At 41.3% G+C, this 21392-nt stretch overlaps 1 protein-coding gene across 3 annotated transcripts; it reads right to left on the bottom strand.

Moving 5' to 3' along the window:
• Positions 1–1832: 1832 nt before the first annotated feature.
• LOC100486793 (zinc finger protein OZF-like) lies at positions 1833–11271 on the bottom strand. Of its 3 annotated transcripts, XM_031892066.1 has the most exons (7): positions 10940–11271; positions 9963–10010; positions 9094–9178; positions 6439–6561; positions 5300–5447; positions 4723–4782; positions 1833–3496 (listed from the first exon to the last, which is right to left on the bottom strand). In XM_031892066.1, exons 2-7 carry the CDS (start codon positions 10001–10003, stop codon positions 2163–2165), a joined length of 1791 nt encoding a protein of 596 aa, XP_031747926.1. In that variant the 5' UTR covers positions 10004–10010; positions 10940–11271; the 3' UTR covers positions 1833–2162. The 3 variants fall into 3 exon arrangements, with proteins under 3 accessions (XP_031747926.1, XP_012824359.1, XP_012824358.1); XM_012968905.3 differs by lacking the exon at positions 9963–10010 and having other exon boundaries at positions 10940–11151; XM_012968904.3 differs by lacking the exons at positions 9963–10010; positions 10940–11271 and adding an exon at positions 10741–10906.
• Positions 11272–21392: the final 10121 nt, after the last annotated feature.

Here is a 21392-nt window from a genome sequence, read left to right as displayed (position 1 = left end):
TCTATGATATTCTATCATATTACCACAAGGGACATACACATTACAGGCCTGCTGCCTTCTTTACAGAACCCCAAATGCACACCACAGGTCTGTTAAGGGCTCTCCCCTCACAAGAGTCGGATCCTAAAAGGAAGTTTTTATGGCATACACACCACTGCTTAGGGCTGGTGATGCCATTCCAAGAAAAAGTACTTTAAAAGATTGGCACCCACAGCCTACCCTACACAGAAAGTCTTCTGCTGCAGATTCACAAGGGAAACAAGCTCCTTCTGGACCACATAAATGTGTTGCAGCATAACTCCGAGTGGTGTCATTCCATGCAATTTCCATCCTCTGTTGGCACGCCCAGGAAATGGCTTCAGTAACAGGCACCGCCATGGTTGAAAAGGGCCAACAGGACACTGTAAAAGACCCGGTGGGCCCCACCAACCCAGGTGCAATCCCTGCCAGGAGACATTGGCACTCCCTACTGACCTCCCTTCCGATTGCAATAATGCGGTATGCGCACACCCCAGTCCAACCTCTAGGCAGATGCGGTTTCTTTTCAGTACAAGGCTCGGATCACTAAGTGTGCAGGGCAGCCTAATAGTAGCTGGCTGGGTGCACCACAAGCCTGTAGATGCAACCAAAGGTAAAATAAAATTATCTAATTGGGTTTGACATTACTTTTTGATATCCATGGCCGCATCCCCTTCAATAAATTCCAGCAGCAGAAGAGGTAAGGAGGCAGGGAGACTAAAGTTTCATCTTAATGTATGAAAAGTTTTAACAGTATGCTAGTTTCCTAAATCAATCATCCTGATAGTCTTTTAGCATATTACTCTATATTACACCTGAACAATGGAAAATATAGCCTTATAAATGGCACTGAAGTTATCAGTTAAAAACTGTACTTTTTTGGAGGTTTTTTTTCCCCTTTTAATATACATGACACATATATATATAGATATATTTTCCCTAGGAATCCCCCCAAATGTTTTTAGCAATCACTTTTGTTTTTTGTATGTTGTCTATACCAGTTTTATTAAAAAAAACTTGTACTTTGCAAAAGCTTTTATAGACCTTTATAAAGATGGTCCTTAGCTGAAACCTCTTCTGCTTTATGTATCCACTGGCATCAACAAAAATAAGGAACACAGAAAAATAGAGCATGTTCCATAAGGTTAGACAGATCAATTAACACTTGCACATCTGTGCAGTAGAATACAAATTCAGTGCATGTTACATACACATACGCCTGGGTGTATGAAGCCTTAGGTTTTTGAAGGTTTAACATATTCAACTGAGCAGGTAAACACCAGAATTGGCAGTGTAAGCTGCTCCCCCCTACTTTTACATGTATATTTTTTTTTGGTTGAAGCGTCACTTGACTGTCAAATTTTTCTGCAGACAGTTTAGGGCTCTGGCACACGGCCTGCGACAAATCTCCCTGTTCATGGGCGACTAATCTCCCCGAGTTTGCCGAAATCGCCTGCGCAGCGTGTGCCATCCCACCGGCGACTTACATTGTCGCTGGTGGGATGGCAATTCGGGAAGATTAGTCGCCCGCGAACAGGGAGATTTGTCGCGGGCGACTAATCTCCCTGTGTGCCAGAGCCCTTAGTGTTAGGAATACCCACATTGGCACAGATTTATGGCATACATTTATGCCAATTGTAAGGGATAAGTGTGTTAATATTCAGATGGTCACATCACATGGTTGCCAGGCCACACCCACATCCTTGCATAGGACAATGCAAGCGAGACAATGGTAATTTATGCAAGACTAATCTGCACACTTACCCTGTAACACGAGCACAGAGATAAATAACACAAAAGAAATACATTTACAGTCAGGTTTTAAATTCTTAATTGCAAAAATCCACCAATAAAGAAAACAGATTTAGTGCAGCACTGAAATGAACGATACATTGTAATGTGTAACAGCACTCAGAGAAACAGAAAGTAGCAGTACCCTGTGGCAGCAGTTACATGCTGCACATGTTTCTTTTACTCCCACAACCTTGCAGTAAGAAGCAAAAGGCGCAGACTTAGCTTCACTGCATCGTTTCACATTTCCACTCCAATATTTGCTCAGTGTGTCATAAGCTAAGCCTTCTCCTTGTGTGCCCTCAGCCCAACACAATTGCCATGGCAAAGCTTTTTAGCAAAGCAAAATAGAATTATTGTGCAGACCTTACAGTTCCCCCACGTGATCTCCCATGTGTTTTGTGATGCCTCACCATGTGTGACTTATCGTTAAAGCATTTCCCACACAGCGGGCAGGCAAATGGTTTTTCCCCAGTATGAATTTTATGGTGCCTAACCAGAACGCCCCTATCGGAGTAGTGTTTGCCGCACTCTGTGCACTGGTAGGGCTTCTCCTTTGTGTGAGTTCTCTGGTGTGCATTCAGGGCAGACCTTTGAGCAAAGCACTTGGCACACTCAGTGCAAGTATATGGCCTTTCCTTTGTGTGAGTTCTTTGGTGTAATCTCAATGTTGACCTGTACGGGAAGCACTTTGCACATATAGTACAGGCAAATGGCTTCTCCCCTGTATGAACTCTGCGGTGTCTATCCAGTGAGGCCCTTCTTATGAAACCTGCCCCACAGTCAGGGCAGGGATATGGTTTCTCTCCTGTATGAGTTTTTACATGTCTAAACCAGTCTGACCGGTCAGAGTAGCATTTCCCACACTCTGCACAGACATGCGGCTTTTCTTTTGTATGAGTTCTGCGGTGGGTTTTTAGACATGACAATTGGCCAAAGCATTTGCCGCACTCGGAGCAAATGTGCGGCCTCTCTCCCGTGTGTATACGGTAATGTCTGGTCACATTTGACCTTTGAGAGAAGCGTTTTCCACACTCATTGCAGGAAAAGAGCTTTACTCCTGTATGGGTTCTCTGGTGTCTAACCAGCAGGGACCGCTTCTGGAAACCTTTGTTACATTCACTGCAAACATGCGGCCTTTCTTGTTTATGCACTTTCTTATGGGTAAACAGAAGCAGCCTACTGGAGAAGCTCTTCTTACACTTGCGGCAAGCATACGACTTCTTTTTAGTGTGAGTGTTCTGATGAAGCCTTAGCTTCTCAACAAAAAGGAATTGCTTTCCACACTCATTGCATTTAAAAGGTCTCCGGTCACTGCAAGTTCTCTTGTGCATGATAAGAGAATATCTGGAAGGAAATATTCCGCCACATTCCTTACACAGGTGACCACTTGCTTGGGGTTCTTCTGTTGCATCGTCCTCCTGCCTAGATTTTCTATCAATCCGTTTAGTATATCTTTGCCTTCCTTTTTGCTTTGGCATAGTTATATCACCCACATTGTGTTTGCTGCCTTTCAGAAATTGAACCTTTTGTGCAATTGTATTTTGAATAATGGATGGATGGTTTCCAGACTCCAAGGAACTCAAGTCTGTTGCATTAAAGGACATACTGGTATCCTGTGTGATCATCCCAGATGTGTTGGTGGAAGTCCGGGGGTCATCTAATATATTTCTGCTCTGGTCATTATCTACAAAACAATGCAAGAAATTATGATTAACACAGAAGGCGCAGCTTGACATCCAAAAATTATCAGTACAGAAAGAAATATCAGATAATAATATAAGAAAACCATGTCCCCTCTCCAGAACCTCACCACCCACACTCCCTAATATGGGCTTCTTTGCCCATATAATAAATGGCAAAGTAGAAAATAAGACTGGTGGCCACCATGTCTTTGTTCATGTCCCCAGATCTCTGACAAAGAACATGCATAGTTAAATCAAGACCAAACCGCAACTATAGGTCAACTATAACAGCAAGAAATAGAGGCCACCATATATAGATATAGTGCTACTCTGCCTTTTATTACATTATTGTAGGTATGGACAAAAGAGCTTAAAGGTGGCCATACATGGCCCAATAAAAGCTGCCAACAAACCATGTCAGCAGCCTATTTGCCCGGTCTGTATTCAGTGTGTCTGAGTACAGTGTGTGTGTGAGAGAAAACCAGGGCCGGAACTAGGGGTAGGCAGAAGAGGCACCTGCCTAGGGCGCAACGATTTGGGGGCGCCAGGCAGGAACCTCTCCTGCCTACCCCTAGCCCTCGCTCCCTTCTCTTGCCCCCGCTAGTTGTCCTAACACGGAAGGTGCAGGTGTGAGGTGGCCAACCGGGTTGCCTAGGGCGCCCGGTCGGCTGAGCCCGCCCCTGGAGACAACACTAAGTATGGCCATAATGATGTCAGATCAAACCCCTGGGCAGCTAGGTTACGCACCCCCTCAGATCATGCAAGGGGGTTATGACAAAAAAAGTAGACTATGGGAGGTAATAAGAAAGCCTGTTGCGAGCCAGCTTGTGAGACAACAGCAGCTTGGCAATAATAAAACCGCAAGGTGACCCAATAAGCTAGGGACAAAAGTACATGAAACTTGTGATTTTTATTTCCATTAGACAAATACAAAGAGGAAATAAAATAAAGTTAGAGTATCCATGTATTCCGAAACAGTTCAATAAAGTTGGGTGGCTATATTAAAGCAAAATAATTAGTGCCTCTAAAAATCTGGTGAGCTATGTTTAGATTAAAGTTACCAAGCCCAGATCTATGTAATTAAAATGATCCCTTGGCCTCGAGTGGGGAGAGTTTTATTCTTATTTTAGAGAACTGGAAGCATCCACATCCAACTCATTTGCTTTCACCCATCGGTCACCGGCACAGGTCTGGGAGTACAGTGCCAACAAATGAAAGGCATTTTTACTTCTGTCATCCTCTTCTCCATCGCCAGTTGCAGATATATCTGGATAGTCATCCCAGAGGGCTGCCAAGGAATAAAAAAACTGCTTTCAAAACTATGCATTAAATAAAAAAACGGATCGATGTAATTAAAGCAAAATATTGTGTAGAGTATCCCTTTAAGTACAATACAGTTATTTATCTTAAGCATGAATTGATGTCTCCTCCAGGCACTAATCATGATTCAAGATGTCTGTTTTACATTTGAGCTTTAACTAAAATTGGCAACACACAAGCAAAAATGTGCTGCTGACTTAAGCACTCTTGACCGGGTCAACAGCCTACTGATGCCCTCTAAATTAATATCTATCTAGAGTTCATTGAGACTGGGCAGGGTGGAGAATCATGCTGGCCGGAGTCTATTTTAGGGAATGAATGCATGCTGCAGCCTAGCCCCATAAGCTTTTTATACAATCTAAAGTTGAAATAATCTTTTAGTAAAGCTAACTTTTTGATAGAAGATGTATTCTCTGCTTTATCAAGGTCTTAATCATTAGATGGTTACACAGAGCATATTTTTAATAAAGAAAATAAAACATTACCTGAACAGTCTTCTGGTGTTTTGAAAGAATTAGCTCTTTGTTGGTTTGTGTCTACAATTGTGTCCTTGTAATTCTTCTTGTGTCTTTCTATATACTCCCACTCTTCCATAGAGAAATAGACAGCAACATCCCCACTCTTTATAGGGACCTGAAATATATTCAGAGCGAAGGGTCTTTCAAACAGAGAGCAGATGGAAAGGTTAAAATAAAACAGAGAGTAAAATATACCTAGGCTCAACCTGGCAGGGAGGGCTTTAAATTATATGGCAAGGTAAATGCCACAACTGTTGGTGTAACCAAGTTTCAATTAGGACAATGAGAATGAGAACCAGTAGAATCAATAAGATTTAGGTATTGGAAATTGTTTCCTGCACTTTTGGAAAACACAATAACCCTCACAACGCGGGTATTTTCCTCCAACACTATATCTTGCCTCTGCCTGAGCAGTATTACTGGTTGAACCCATTATATGAACATAAAGCTGAAGGTGTGTAACACTTCAACAAACACCTCCCCTACCTTCAGAGGAATCACGTCATGCCCACCTCCCATCATTCCTGAATGGAAAAATCAGGTCAAAAATACCTAAAATACCCTAACAGGCCAGTATTCTTCTAGCTATACCACCAAAATGTGTCCAAGCCATAGCCATGTCTTCAAGTCTGCAAATCAGAGCTATCTGGCTTAAATATTGACAGCTGATAGTAAGGCATCAAGACAATGAATGGAAATATTCATATTAACATTATTTCTCTGCTAGGTCCATCAAATTTTATTCTCAATTGCTAAAAAAAAGTTCAAAACTAGCTATGGGCCTTTCCTAGAAACTCACTTAGTGAGGATGAGTTTTTGGGCAAGCACTGTTTTTATGCCTCTGGTATATCTGGAACATTTAATAAATGGCTGGTTTAACAAAGTTTTCATATATCTATAACCTTAACCTTATCTACTGGGGCCTCTGACCAAATCCAATATATATCATTTGTTCAGTAACAGTAACCCTTAATTTAGTGTTGTCTTCTCCATTGATCTTATTTGATCTATTTGGATCAACTTCTATTGCCAATTCATTGTCTAAAATCTTTCAGGATAGTGCTTTGTAAGTAAAAAAGTAGACGTTATATTTGAGTAGATCTCACCTGTCCAGTCAGAAGGTAAATTATCTCCAAGGCATGAGTTAAGATTCCTTCAATCTGTAGCTCCTTGTCCTCATTAACTGCACTGTTCATTACAGAATCACATAGATGGTTTGGAAGTAAGACCTGGGTGAATGAGGAATAAGTTCTTGAGATGTTTGAGAACAAGTTTCACTCATTTCCCAGATGATTTAAGAGTTTACATTTAGATGTGTGTCACACGACTTCAAGCCATGGTTTATTCTGTACAGGGAGCCTAATATACACTATAATATACAAATTACTATTAATATACAAAATCTCATTCCATAACCCAGGGTATTACTATTATGAAGATGGTTCTCTGCTTGCTGCTATAACAGCTTCTAATCCTCTGGGAAGGCTTTCAGCTAGATGTTGGAATATTGTTGCTGGGATTTGCTTTAACAAGAGCATTAGTGAAGTTGTTGGGGGGGGGTTGGGGAGGGTTCCTGGCTCTTAGGCAGTGTTATAATTCATCCCACAGATATTTGGTTGGTTGAGGCTAAAGATTGGAAAGAGTACTGTAAGTGGGACTGAGTGATATCTTTATCCAAATTGTCCCATTGACATTGATGAGAATACTTAACATTAAATCCTCAATACAACACAAGGGTGTATTATAAGATGTAGTACACACAGTCTTCCAGCATTCTCTGGAGTTCACCACTGAAAATCAAAAATGCCACTAAACAAAAATGGAAAGCTTTAAACATGGCAGGCAGCAGAGATCAGGCTAGCAGCAGAGTACATGTTTGTTATGGTTGATGTCAGGTTGGGTTAAGGTCAGGGCCCTGTGCAAGCCAGTCAGATTTTCCTGATCTCTTCGTAACAAACCCATTCTGTATGGACAATGCTTTCTACATGAGGGTATTATTATACGAGGAGCCTGGCACCTTGTATTTTGAGGTTCCACACAACATTATGTTTTCACAATTATGCTAACGTAATGATGCAATGCACCATGGGGAAAGAAGTTACTAATAATGGCAATGGAGTATGGGAAAGATATTTCTGCATCAGCATAATTACGTCACCATGGGGATCTTTAAAAACGCAACTTAAGAGCCACAACTTGTTGCATTAGCCTTATGGTTTGGAAATTGGACAGTAATTATTAGCCCAGCCATAAAGGGAGCATATTGCTATTATAAATATATCTGTGCAATGTTGTTGTTAGGGACAAATAGTTACATGACTGGCCCATGACAAAGGCACACTGTACCACCTTGCTATCCCACTTTGGGAAGTGACTACTAATCACAATGAGTATCCCTTGTGTTAGAGACTTATCTTTTCCAACATAGCCTCTTGTAAGGTCCAAAACTGACTGAGCTATTGTCCAATCTGCTCACACAGCTGGTGTAAGAACTATGCAACCCCCACCCCCTGTTTCACTAAGGCCATGGCCATCCGGCTGCACACCCTGCCCTGCAACTGAATAAGACACAACCAGGTCCTTAAAATGTTTGTGCATTGCAACCTATAGGGTTCTCACATCACATACAGTAAATATTTCTGGTAGGCTGCAATCACTTGTTCAGAAGGGGCTGAGTGCAGTGAATACAAAAGAAGCCCCATAAGGGCTGTGTGGGTAATAGGCCGGATGAAATCAGTCTGGGGGGGGTTTATTAATGGATGCACAATGAGTGATGGGAAATAAGAGGCTGAGTCCAGTGTCTGCAAAAGAAGCCCCAAAAGGGCTGTGTGGGTAAGCTATCAGAAGTGGGCTCTGTGGGGGCTATTTTGTTGAAAGAATAGGGTGCTGGTAAGGCACTAAAATAGGGAAACTAGTCTGGAGGTTAATTTTGTTGATTAGAAAACAATAGGCCCCTGGGGGAGCACTGAAACAATCAGACTAGTCTGGGAGGTTAACTTTGTTGAGTAGGAAACAATAGGCCTCTGGAAAGGCACTAAAGCAATCAGGCTAGTCTGGGAGGTTTTTTAACAATAAACTGTTTAGGAGGCGGGGAAAAATCTGGGGGATGGATTTTGTGTATCAAGGATACGTAAAGTGGTGGCACACAGAAGGGGATCATAACTAACTTGTGTTTTTTCTCCCACCTTCCCTCCCTAAGTTTTTCTAGGTTGATATAAGCATGAAATACTGCTTAGCCACAGGAGAGAGGCGGCAATGCGGGCCCCATATGGTGGTTGGCAGGCCCTGGAACTGTGTGGGGGCAACCGCTGGGAATCCACCTGGCACGGATTCTGCTTTCTGGCCTTGGGGATAAACCAAGCAAAGCCCATTTTTAACGGAGGGGGAACCACTGAGGGGCTCACTGGCACTGGTTCTGCTTCCAGGCAGGAGCTATCCCTACAGGAGAAGCCCATATATGTCTACTATGACAACTGGTGGTGGGCCTGCCCATTTGCAATAGTGCAAATTGTGTTCTCCCTTAAATGGGAATGATTTGGGGCCCGCATTTTATTCGGTCAAAATTTTTAATAAACATGACCTCCCCCTTTTTTCCAAAAACTAATTATGTTGTCTGAGTGATATGATTATTGTCATATGATGGAAGTTGGTTGTTGAGGGTTTTGCTTTAGTGACAGGAGACCAATTACATGCTACAGACCTTATTCAAATTTCAAGTGACTCCACAGAGATATAATGTCCCATTCTGTGGCTACACTCACCTCCCCTTTGAGCAGGTAGATGATCTCCAAGGCATGTGTCAGAATTCTCTCTGCCAGTGGCTCCTTGTCCATCATGAGCCAGATTCTATAGCAGAGAAAGAGTCAAGGTGTCACAATTAGAGGAAAACAATTCTGTGTTGTTATTAAACAAAGATATCAATTAAATTATTGGGTGTCAGTACTATAATAAGGCAAAATACATCCAAGAGACTTTTATTTCATTTGCTTTCTGTCCATTATTGACCAAAAAAACCATGACAAAAGCCAAATACTCTTATATAGTGTTCCAACCTGGTACTACAGCCAGGGACCCGGTTGCAGAGTCACAAAATGGGGTTTGTGGTCTGTGTGGGTGTGTTTGTGATGGCAGGGCCTTTCACCAAATGCCTAAGTGACAATTAACATACTCCAGGTGGGGGAGGGCCACTTAGTAGAATGGGGCCCCAGGATTCCTGATGGTGGCCCTGCTTGCCATTACAGTATGTATCTCTAAAAATAAATTGAATTTAAGACTTTAAAAGATGCCTTTTGCCCTGCTTTTAGTTTTATTCAAAAAACCTTTCCTTGACAAGTCAATTCCACTGCAATTTTCAAAACTGGAATTTTGCAATTCTGCTTCTATCTGTATCTGCTTTATCTGTTTTTTTTTTTATTTTTACAGGTAATGATATATTGTTATTCCAGGAAACATGTATTATTTATCATTGCCTGAAAGATGCATCTTAAAGGGTTTTGTTCACCTTTAAATTAACTTTTAGTATGATAAGTAGAGAGACAATTTGTAACTGGTTTTCATTTTTTATTTTTTGAATATGAATAGGAGAGGGCCTAAAGAGAAAGATAAAGAATAACAATAAAATTGTACTCACAGAACAACAGTTTTTTGGCTGCTGGGGTCACTGACCCCCATCTAAAAGCTGGAAAGAGTCAGAAGAGGAAGGCAAATAGTTGAAAAAGTATAAAAAATAAAGAATGAAGATCAATTGAAAAGTTGCTGAGAATAGGTCATTCTATAACATGAAGGTGAACCACCCCTTTAAAACACCATATCCCATCTAACAGGCAGGAATAAATGCAAGCTAAACAATCTAATACCACTTGACAGTCTGAGATCTAGTGCCATTTTAAAGGGCAAACAGATTCTCCCCACAGAACTGCTGTACATGCATGCTTGCTACCCAGCTCTAGGTAATGTACATATTAGCCCACTGTATTTCTTTAGCCTGTTACACCTGGTTATATTTGTGCTGAAAGCCAGGACCCTGAAGAAGTAAGCTAGAGTTTAGTATATACATTGCGCAGAGCTGGCTTCCAACTAAAAGCATGATATTCAAAAACTTTAGGGTTTTGCATTGTGACCCAGTAACTGCTAGTTATACCACTAGCTGTTGCCCTTATTTGCTCCCCCAGACAGTAAGGATGGATCATTAGCTACAGATTTACTGCAACTACAAGTATTACTGGAATAACACTGCATGCTGTGAATCTCCAAGGACCACAGGTTGTCCGATATGATAGGAGAGGTGTGTGCGCTCTAAGAAACCTTAGTGGGTTCATTGGAACCTCAGCTACAGAGCAGCACTAACATCTCAATGAAAACCAGAAGCCCAACAGCAGGACTGAATGTGAATAGCAGAGCAAACTGACCTGGAAACCATTCCACATGTACCCATTAGCACAGCATAGTTCTATAGGCAGCTTTTGCACACTTCAGGTGATCAACGCTAAACATGAGTGATGAAGATATCTTAATGTGCCAGTATAAAACACACAGTGAGCTGGTAGGGATTCACTGTAAGTACAGCAACAGCACAACAGAACTGAGATACATTTCATCAAGTCATACCTTCACTGTGTGGGCAAGTGCTTCTACATTCACTCCAATGATTGGCTAATCTGTGTCATCTGACAGAACCTTTAGGGCATGGTTCTCTGGTAGTCCTAGTCGAAGCATTTACTTTATTTTAAGTATTCATTAGGAGGGGGTAGTACATCATCCAGAAATACAGGGCAGGAGAATCCCCGTCACATGGAGCAATTTATCCAATCGGGGGGGGGCGGTCTATATATGTTACCAGCTTTCCCCAGCTGTGAGGGTTTATACACTTTTAACCTGTAACAAAGTGCTGTGTTCTGGGCAAATACCAACTAAATCAGACATGGCAGTGCCCAGTATTAGTTACCAGATGGAGAACAACACACACCAGCTATTATTAATACTGTTGCAGCCAGGGTGCTTAACCATTCTGCCTCAATGGTTCCTGACCCAGCCCTCAGGGCACGCCTCCTAATAGGCTGCAATTTAACCATTGAGGGTAAAATGATTTCAACCTGAGTTTTTGGCTGTTCTCAGTAAATACCACATTGAGCAGCAGGAGGGCCACAGGTTTAGTAACCCCTGGCCTAGATAGTTCTATACTGTCTGGTTGAGAGTCAGCAACGTGCCTGTTATTCCTCCTGCATGCAGTGATTTTGTATCAAAGTAATATCACACAGGGTCCCGCGCCGCCCCCCCTCGCAGGGCCCCCTACCCGATGTCCTCCCCCAAGCGCGTAAATTTAACGCGTCAGGGGAGGAGCGGTCAGGCAGGGGGAGCGCCACTGGGGCGCACTAGAGCTGGGGCCCACCGGGATTTTTCTCAGTGTCTCGGCAGCCCAGTCCGACCCTGAGATCACACATTACAGTTAAAAATCCATTTCTGTTTCCAGCTATTAAAAAAACACAGGGGCTAAATTCAGGTATGGTATTGCCTGACATATTTGTGTTTCTCTAGGTCCTTAATAGTGATGTGTGGGTCAGGAAAAATTCAACCCGCACCCATAACCTGTACAGGGAATCTTTGGAGGCCGAGGAGGAATTTACTTTCCCAGTCTGACCGAATCCTATTTCGCACATATCACTTAACAACCAGGCAGTGGTTTAAACGAGAGATGGGAATACAAATAGTAGAGGACCTGTCTAGAAATATAAGTAATAAAACTTAACAATAATAATCAAATTTTAGCCTGACAGAGCAATCATTTTTGGCTGTGGGAGTCATCAATCCTTATTTGAAAGCTGGAAAGAGGAAGAGAAATGCTAAAAATTCAAAAACTATAATAAATAAGTAGTGAAAACCAGTTGCAAAGTTGCTAGGAATAGGGCATTCTGTAACACAGTAAGCATTATTTTAAAGGTTGAACCACCCCTTTTATTTTTTCCCCACTTAAAATGCCACAAGATATACTGAAATTTAGTAAGTCAACCCCATGGTCTGACCCCCCCCCATGACTGCGAGTCTGCTTCCTCTGGCTCTCCATCTCATTTACCTGAACTTAGGGACTGGCTCACAATATATTGTTTATACAGAATATAAATGTCATGATACAAGGCTAATTAGTAATTAATTCAGATTATTAGTACATGGCAGCTCAGAAACCAATGCAATTAACAATAGAATGTAATATTCATTAGCTTCTATGATTGAAATAATTTTCTGCTTAGCTTAGCTTCTCAACAGCTGCCCAGAGCACAATGAGCATGAGCTTCAATGATAAATTTGAAGGCCTGGATCATTACTGTTAAAGGCCTGCTGAACCTTTGGGCTTGTGCATTAAGTTATTTTAAGGTGCGGTTCTTGGTTAAACAGGAAGATGCCTCATTCTAAAGCTATTACATATGAAATGACTGTTGGTAGGCCACTGAATTTTGCCCATAAAATAATCAGCGCAATAAAATGTTGGCTCAGTTATTGGTCGCACGTCATTGGCAATTTTAGGGAAGGTTCCCCACTCAGCAGAGGGTTTCATAACTAGGAAGGGACACAATGTTTCTGCGCTCCATCTATTTTATTCTTATGATACTATTCATGTATTTATAAAGACAAGAGATTTGTGTTAAGTTTGTCACAGAGGAAGTTTTTTCACATAACGAAGATGGTCACTAGGTGGCAGCATCATGATATATGGATGGAGGCACATGTGTGTGTGTTTTACTAGTTTGACAAAATATAAGGTGACAGCAAACATGTTAATGCTGTTTTTAAATTCCACCCAAGAAGGATAAAAGGCCAAGTAGTGAGTGTAGTGGTTCTAATAGGTGCATATCTTTTATTACTCAATATGCTTTTGTACTTTGTATCAATACAAATGAGCCAGAATGTAAGCTTGTCCAGCCATGTATTTTAGTGTATCAGAATCTGTGAAGGATAGTGGGTCAGTGGCAAGGATTCTATGGCTTATTTTATGGCTTCAGGTCCCAACCTGAAGGCATATTAGGTTTAGTTTTGGAGATGAATGCTTTAAAGGTTATTTGGCCTATAATTAGGAATGCACGAATCCAAGATTCGGTTCGGTATTCGGCCAGGATTGGCCATTTTCTGCAGAGTTTGGATTTGGCTGAATCCACGGCCCTGGCCGAACCAAATCCAAATTACCATAAATTAGCATATGCTAATTAGTATTTGGAAGGGTTACATTTTACCTATAATTATAAATAAAAATAGAAGATAAGCAGAAGACCAGCTGCAAAATGTCTCTGAATATCAAGCCTATGCTGTATTGGAATATAAAACAGACTTCACCTGTAAGTTACTTTCTGGGAACACTCCAGGGTCGGACTGGGGGGTGAAAGGCCCACCTTGGCTTCTGCCCCAGGGGCCCTGCAGGTGCCCCCGCCAGCTGTGTGCCCTAATTCCCTCCTCCCCCCCTTGCAGGGGCCCCTCTGACCCCCCTCGCAGGGCCCCTCACTCGACATCCTCCCCCGAACGCACATAAATTAACGCGTCAGGGCAGGAGCGGTCGGGCAGGGGGAGCGCAGGTAAGGGTCGGGTCTGGCCCGCTGGTGTCCCAGTGGCCCAGTCCAACCCTGGAACACTCTGATAGTTATCTCACATGAATATTTAGGCTGATGGGCCACAAAGCGAGTTAAAAATATCCATTATAGTTTAGCATAGTGGAATTACCATAATTGATTTAGTAATTTAACAAATGAAGATGTTGCAGTTAATCTGAGGATGACGGGGGTGGTAGTTAGCTGTGTAGTGGGCTCAGAGGAGAGGGGGCGACTCGGGCAGGGGAGCAGGTTTAAAGCTCCATACTTAAGGAAGAAAAGGGGGTGTGGCTTGGTGGGGGCGGATGTCAGGATGAAAACCTTCAAGGTTGCAGCACAGGTAGGGGAGCAGGCTGGGGAAGAGGGGGGAGTCCGGGCAGGGGAGTGGCTTGGGTTGGCCAGGCCCACCAGCTTTTATCCCATTGCCCCACCGGCCTAGTCACACCCTGGTAAAGTAGCAGCAGAATTCTAAATTAAGTATTTGTTCTCCAAGAAAATATAAAAGGTGAAACCCCATGCTGGAGTCAGTGAAGTTCTAATGGGAAAAAAATGAAAACCTGGGGGGTCACATTTAGCTGTAGGTCATACTGCTCCTTTTAAATGGAAGGTTAATTTTCTTTAAAGCAATAAAGTAAAAATGCATGGTCTGAAAAGAGCTTTCTTTTTCTGCATATTTTTATTTTGATATAGGAGCTGCTGTAGTGCTTGCATCTGTTGATGCTTCCTCTGTAAATAATAATGCAACAGTACAGTCTATTCATGGCCTATGCAAGCGGTATGGCAGCTTTAATAAACAAATATTAATGGAAATATGCAGACAGTAAATTAATCAGTGCAAATGATAATATATGCAGTGAATGCACTTTACTGTCTATGGGAAGAGAGAAGCGAAGCATATTCTGTTCTATTCTATAAGAATTTATTTTCATTTGCTGTGACATGTTTCTCCTAGGCTCAGTAAAAGTGCAACATTTGTGTTCTTATTGCATAGTTGAACATACTAAATATTCATTTTGCAGAACTCAAGTAATGACAAGACTCCCTACAAGTATAACCCTACTGGTGACCCGTCATGGCATCTGGAAAGAGACATTAGGCCATGTGCCTTTAACTGGTGCCACACAGGTAAGTAGTAGTTAAACAAGATTAAAACAAATGTTTGTTCTACAGTTCCATGTGTTCTGGAACCATTGGAATTTCTTTTTAGCCTATTTGCCTGCTAAAGCCTATTCAACTGACTAAAACAATGGCATAGTGTGACCAACTGTTCACTATCCCCCTCTCAGCAATCCGTTTAATGGTCTTGGCCAGTGATACTATGATACTAAAGGTCCCCATACACGGGCCGATTATAGCTGCCGATATCGGTCCCTTCTGCCCGTGTATGGGCAGAACCTGAAATTGGCTAGATATCGATCGGCCAGGTTAGAAAATTCAGTCGGATCGGGGACCGCATCTGCTCATTGATGCGGTCCCCGAACCGACTGCCCCATGGCCGCAAATGTAATCTGATCGTTTGGCCCCAGGGGAGACACAGCTAATTGCAAAACAGGGCGTATTTGTTTCTTTACAGGCAAACGCGACTTTGCATAGAGAATAGCTAAATATTAGTTGACATTTAAAGGCAAGGCTAGAAAACTAGAGGCAAGAAGCACATGGCTAAACATTTTGCCAATAAAATGAAAAAATGTTAGAAACAGGATGAGTGATAATTTATATAACCCAGACATCTGTTTCCACATTTGGATACCCTTTGTGGGGGTAAATCACCTGCGAAAGTGGAGGGTCATCATAGCTGCTGGTTTCTCTGTGCAGAAAACAGGTACAATGCATGTGACATGCATACAATATAGAAAATACATATAAAGATAAAATCAGCAGCACTAGTAGTTAGGAACTTATAAGTAATTGCTGTCAATTTTATGATCAACACTGTGCTGGCCTCATATACCTTGGGCCCACTGGAGAACATGATCTCAGGGGCCCTTGCTGCCCTTCGACGAGCCAATGCCATCTCCCTGCCACACACACTGGGCAACCAATTCAGATGAGGCTCATCATCTATGTGTGCCAAGCATATCTATTAAACCTTCATTAGCAACATGCGTATACACATACCTGTAAATACTTGATTAAATGTACATATTTATTATTATTGGAATATCATTTTTTAATGTAATATGGACTAATGGTGATTTTGGGTGCTTTGCCTGCCATGTTTAATACCCTAAACATACAACACCAAAACACCCAAAATTGCCCTGTCTCCTGGGCTACTACAAAATGTAATGCCCAGGCCCAGAATCCCTCATGCCATTGCCCTTTAGACAATGATTTCTGTATTTCTTTACAGAATATACACACATCCACCCTAATTCTTTATATAGGATACATCTTGCAACATTCACCTCATGTTTAAAGGTCAAGTTCACCCTAGAATTTCTTATTATTTATAAAGCATCAACATACTCCACAGCATTGTACAATAAATGAGTGTATACATTTAATATGCAAGAATACATACAACAACCAATAACCAAAAAAATCTATTTTGTTATCTGATATAAAACTGCGCAGAAACATGAGGGAAATCAAGCACCCGGCTATGCCATTAAATATTCCCTGTGGGCAATTCTAAGAATATTATAATAAAGCTGATAATTATTTCAGTTCAATGTCTCTAACTGACCGTTTTATGCAACAAACATGGCTCCTTCTGGGTGCTACCCTTGAAGCCAGTCGTGATGTTAGCAGCATTCAAGTGACTGTAATATTTATTCTCTTCTCTCTGTGCTTAGGTGATGTTGGCATCATTTGCACCAAAGAAACAACTCGTGGCAATTAAGATGGTGCCCAAGAAGCCAAGCAAGAGCAACTATGAGTGCATCAGGATGGAGGCCCGGATCTTGAAGATCGCCAGAGGGTGCCCCTTCCTGTGTCACTCCCATGCCACATTCCAGTCCGAGGTACAGAACTCTGTTTGTATTGCCGCATAATCTGTTTTATTAATGGATTTTCCTTCTTAGGTCAGCTTAATGCCTTTAACATATGCAGTGCTCACCTTATATACATATAATTCTGTCACTCCCCAAGTTTTATAAACCTAGGTATTATTTTCTCTTTGACACTTCTATACACACAGTCCTTTGGGCTACTCTGTGCTCTCTGAAGAAGCCCCTGCAGTATTTACACATCTATTAAATCTAGTACTATAAATGCAGGTACACGTGGGAAAATGTTTCATTTTTTAAGCCGCCTTAAAACCTGTGCCTTTGCAAAAATGAGTTTCATGTTATAGTGCAAATACAGTGCAAATTTCATTGTAATTATGTGTGGGGGCAAACTCTGTGGCTCTTATAAGGACAGATGATTTCAGTGTAGAGAAACAGAACAGCCCTGTGTTGGGCTTCTGGTTTGAAAGCAGCACAAGTGTCAGTGGGCACACAGCTGGTGTTCAAGTTGTAGTACTCATACTTGTACTCATAATTGTTCCCATATCCATATGATTTACAAGATGCAGAAATAGTCTGTCCTCACCCTTCCTGCAACTGCAGTCAGGCAACACACGGCACTTGACACATGACAGAACCGCACTCAGTGTTGTTGTGAGGTTTCCTTGTATAGCTATTGGGGCAAAGTCACATCAATGAAAATGCTACTCACAAAGCTACTTGCATCTGTTCCCTCTGCTTCATACTTCCCTTGTGCTAAAATGCTAGTGGTGCCAGCTTCCCAGGGCTCCCTCTATATGTTGGGCAACCATAATGCCTCACATGTAAACTCCATTTCCATTTAGTAACATGAGAATAGATCCATAATGGAGGGCAGAGCCCATGAAACAAGGGGATATCTTGATATCCTCTGACAAGTTTGAATTCTCCTTGCTTTGCTGTTCATTTCTGGCTCATGTATTCCAATGTCTCACCATTTTCTCATTTGTCTCTCTAACCAGGTTCAAGCCTTCTTTTTGCTCGAGTATGCCGGTGGGGGAACGCTGCACAGGATGATTACCAATCAAGGAAATCTACCAATGAAGAGCATCAAGTAAGGGTTAACATTCTTACTATTGAGGAAGTATATATAGAGTATGAGGAGTGTATGATATAGACTGGGGTTGATTTATTAACTCTGTGCCAATTTGCACATGGGCAGTTACCCTTAGCAACCAATCAGTGATTGGCTTTTTTGCCAGCTGCAGGTAGAACAATGAATGCAACTATTTAATCAATTTCATGTCCTACATTTAAATTCATGCACGGATGTATTTGTTCTTGGGCTTTTGTCAGAATAAGAGAGGTGAGAGGTGTGTGCACAGCATATAATGCACTAGGTGGTGCCTATATGTTAGGTATTCCCACCCCCAATGAATTAAGCCACTTACTTATTTCTGCAGGTCTTTCCTAAGGATTGTCTAACACAGGGCTGTCCAACGGGAGGCCTGCAGGCCATATGTGACCCTTAAAATGTTTATCATGGCCCCCCAGTCTGCACAAAGGCTTTATAGACTTCTCTATATTACATAATTATTTTAACTGAATCCGGTCCCACTACATGTAATAAGTTGAATAGCACTGGTCTAACGTATAGGCATCCACCAGTGGACTTTGCATCAAAAGTGATTTTCCTTTTTTAATTTCAGATTTTGATTTTTAAGAAGAATTGGTAAAAAAAAAAATTCAAGTTTTTCAGCAGGAGTGAGGAATTATATGCATATACAGGTAGTGCTATATAAATAAATATACACATACATCTATATATATGAAATGTTTATGATACAGAGCTTATTTTTGTTTTTCAGGTTCTACACTGCAGAGATGGTGATTGCCCTCCAGTTTCTGCACTCCAATGGCATTATTCATCGGTCAGTACAATCTTAGTTCTCTTTTCTAGAATATTGTGGAATGTCTAATTTCCGTTTCTGTTCACTTTTATCATGATACAGTTCACAGCTTGATAGTTCTCATCCAAATGTCTTTGGGATACTTAACACAGCAGGCATGTAAGTGTACAGCAATGTGCCACCCCTTCCCTAGCTGGCACAACTTGTGCCCATTTGTTCACAATACACTGACACTAATGTTTCCACCTCTGTTATCTGGTGCAATCAGTTAGGTGACTCAGACTGTTTGTTATTCTGACATCATTTTTTTTTTTACATTTCATTATAACTTAGCGATGCATTGTTTTTCTCTGTATAATATGTCTTTACTGCACAATTTATTTTTATTATATAGCTTTTATCTGGTCATTTTTTTTCTCAATACATAGCTTCATTGTTTCTATGTTATCTTATATCAAAAATATATATTTCAGTTGCTTTTAAATTCACCTATTCCAACACCCCTGATCATCATTCCCAGAACTCTCCTCAGTTACAGTATTAACGACATTTATTGTTCCCAACGCATATGTTGCAGTGATCTCAAGCCCGAAAACATCTTGGTGGATAACGACGGACACATCAAGATCTGCGACTTCGGCATCGCTGCTGAAGAAATGTTCGCCGGAATGGAGATCAGTGGATTGGGAAGAACACCTTGATATAGGGCGCCAGAGGCCAGAAAATCTTTTGTCGTTCAGTTTATATACACTGCCATTAAATCTTTCTCTGCCTGTTTCCTCTATGGACATATTTGCAGCTTTTACTATAAATTTTCAACAATAGAACAGTTTAATAATATAAACAAGAATAATATGAACAAATGCCCAGGTCCTTCAGAATATGCAAAGGGGGAGAGACCATTGCCTTTTATGCTGTGCATTTTTCCCCTTTGCATTTATACTAGATTTAGGACCTAACTGGAGATTTCATTTCAATTTATTTAATAAAACTGTGTTTTCTGTAATCTCAGAGATAATTAGTTCTTTTTTTTCGGAAGATTTTGTCATTGGAGAAGTACGACGTTGGAGGACGTTGGACTGGTGGTCATTTGGTGTCATCATGCCTTATTCAGCAGAATTCGGCCAATCCAAGTGCCTGGTTAAAACGAATCTAAACATTGTAAAATTGCATATGAAAATGAAGGTTTGGATTTGGTTCAGGATTTGGCCAAATCTTGCACGAAAGGAATTCTGTCATGATTTTTATGGTATACTTTTTATTTCTAAATTACACAGTTTACATAGCAAATAATTCCCTCTACCATTTAATATTTTATTCTTGAACCAACAAATTTATTTTTTTAGATGTAATATTGGTGTGTAGGTGCCATCTCAGTGCATTGTGCCTGAGTCTGAGCTTTCAGAAGGAGCCAGCGCTACACATTAGAACTGCTTTCAGGTAACCTATTGTTTCTCCTACTCCCATGTAACTGGAGGAGTCCCAAGCCGGACTTGGATTTCTTACTATTGAGTGCTATTCTGATACCTACTGGGAGCTGCTATCTTGCTCCCTTCCCATTGTTCTGCTGATCGGCTGCTGGGAGGGGGATGATATTACTCCAACTTGCAGCTCAGCAGTAAAGTGTGACTACAGTTTATCAGAGCACAGGTCACATGGCTGTGGCACCCTGGGAAATGAAGGATATTGAAAAAAAACATATTTTCCCATAACAGTGTTCCTTTAACAATTTATTGAACAACTTCTTGGGTGATTAATCTGAGTTCCAGGCTTAATCTGGGCTCCATAAGAAAAAGGTTAAGAAACACTGGACTATACTGGAATCAGTATGGAATCTCAGGTATGACGGTGTTAACATTTGTAGAACAAAATTGATTTATTGGAAGAGTCTTGCTTTACAAAAGGGTTGGGCAAGGAAGTTGTGGACACCAAATAAAGGGAGATGAAGAAGAGATTTAATCTCACAGGAAAGGTTTCTGTCCCACACAGAAGAGGCTGAGTCAGTTAAAATAATTTAAACAAGGTAAACCAAGGATAGTTAGTAAGGAAGGGTTATATAGGTTGCAGAACATGACCTGAGAAGGGCAGTAATCAGTTACTGGGTAGTACATTTTATTATTATAATCCTTTATTGAAATGGCACTGGCACATTCCGCAGTGGTTAACGAAGTAATGAATCATTTACATGAGTCAAGTCCTTGCCCTGATGCCTCTTAAAATATATCAATGAAGGTGTCCATCCAGATCATCAGAAACCAAAGCAACTGCACTTGCTGAGTAAGAAGAGTAGAAGATTACTGTTTAATAGAATATCATTTTACTTACTTGGGTTAGTTCTGTCAGGAGATAGTTAACCAATCAGTAGGGGTCATTAACACAGACCCCCGTCAGCAGTGCAAAGAACACTAAGGGGCACATTTACTAACCCACGAACGGGCCGAATGCGTCCAATTGCGTTTTTTTTCGTAATGATCGGTATTTTGCGATTTTTTGGAAAATTGTCGCGACTTTTTCGTAGCCATTCCGAAAGTTGCGCAAAATCTGGCGATTTTTTCGTAGCGTTAAAACTTGCGCGAAAAGTTGCGCCTTTTTCGTAGCCATTCCGAAAGTTGAGCAAAATGTTGCGATTTTTTCGTAGCGTTAAAAAGTT

This window comes from Xenopus tropicalis, chromosome 8, assembly GCF_000004195.4.
Source record: "Xenopus tropicalis strain Nigerian chromosome 8, UCB_Xtro_10.0, whole genome shotgun sequence".
In the NCBI taxonomy this organism is placed as follows: Eukaryota; Metazoa; Chordata; class Amphibia; order Anura; family Pipidae; genus Xenopus; species Xenopus tropicalis.
This window is presented reverse-complemented; position numbering and strand designations above follow the sequence as displayed.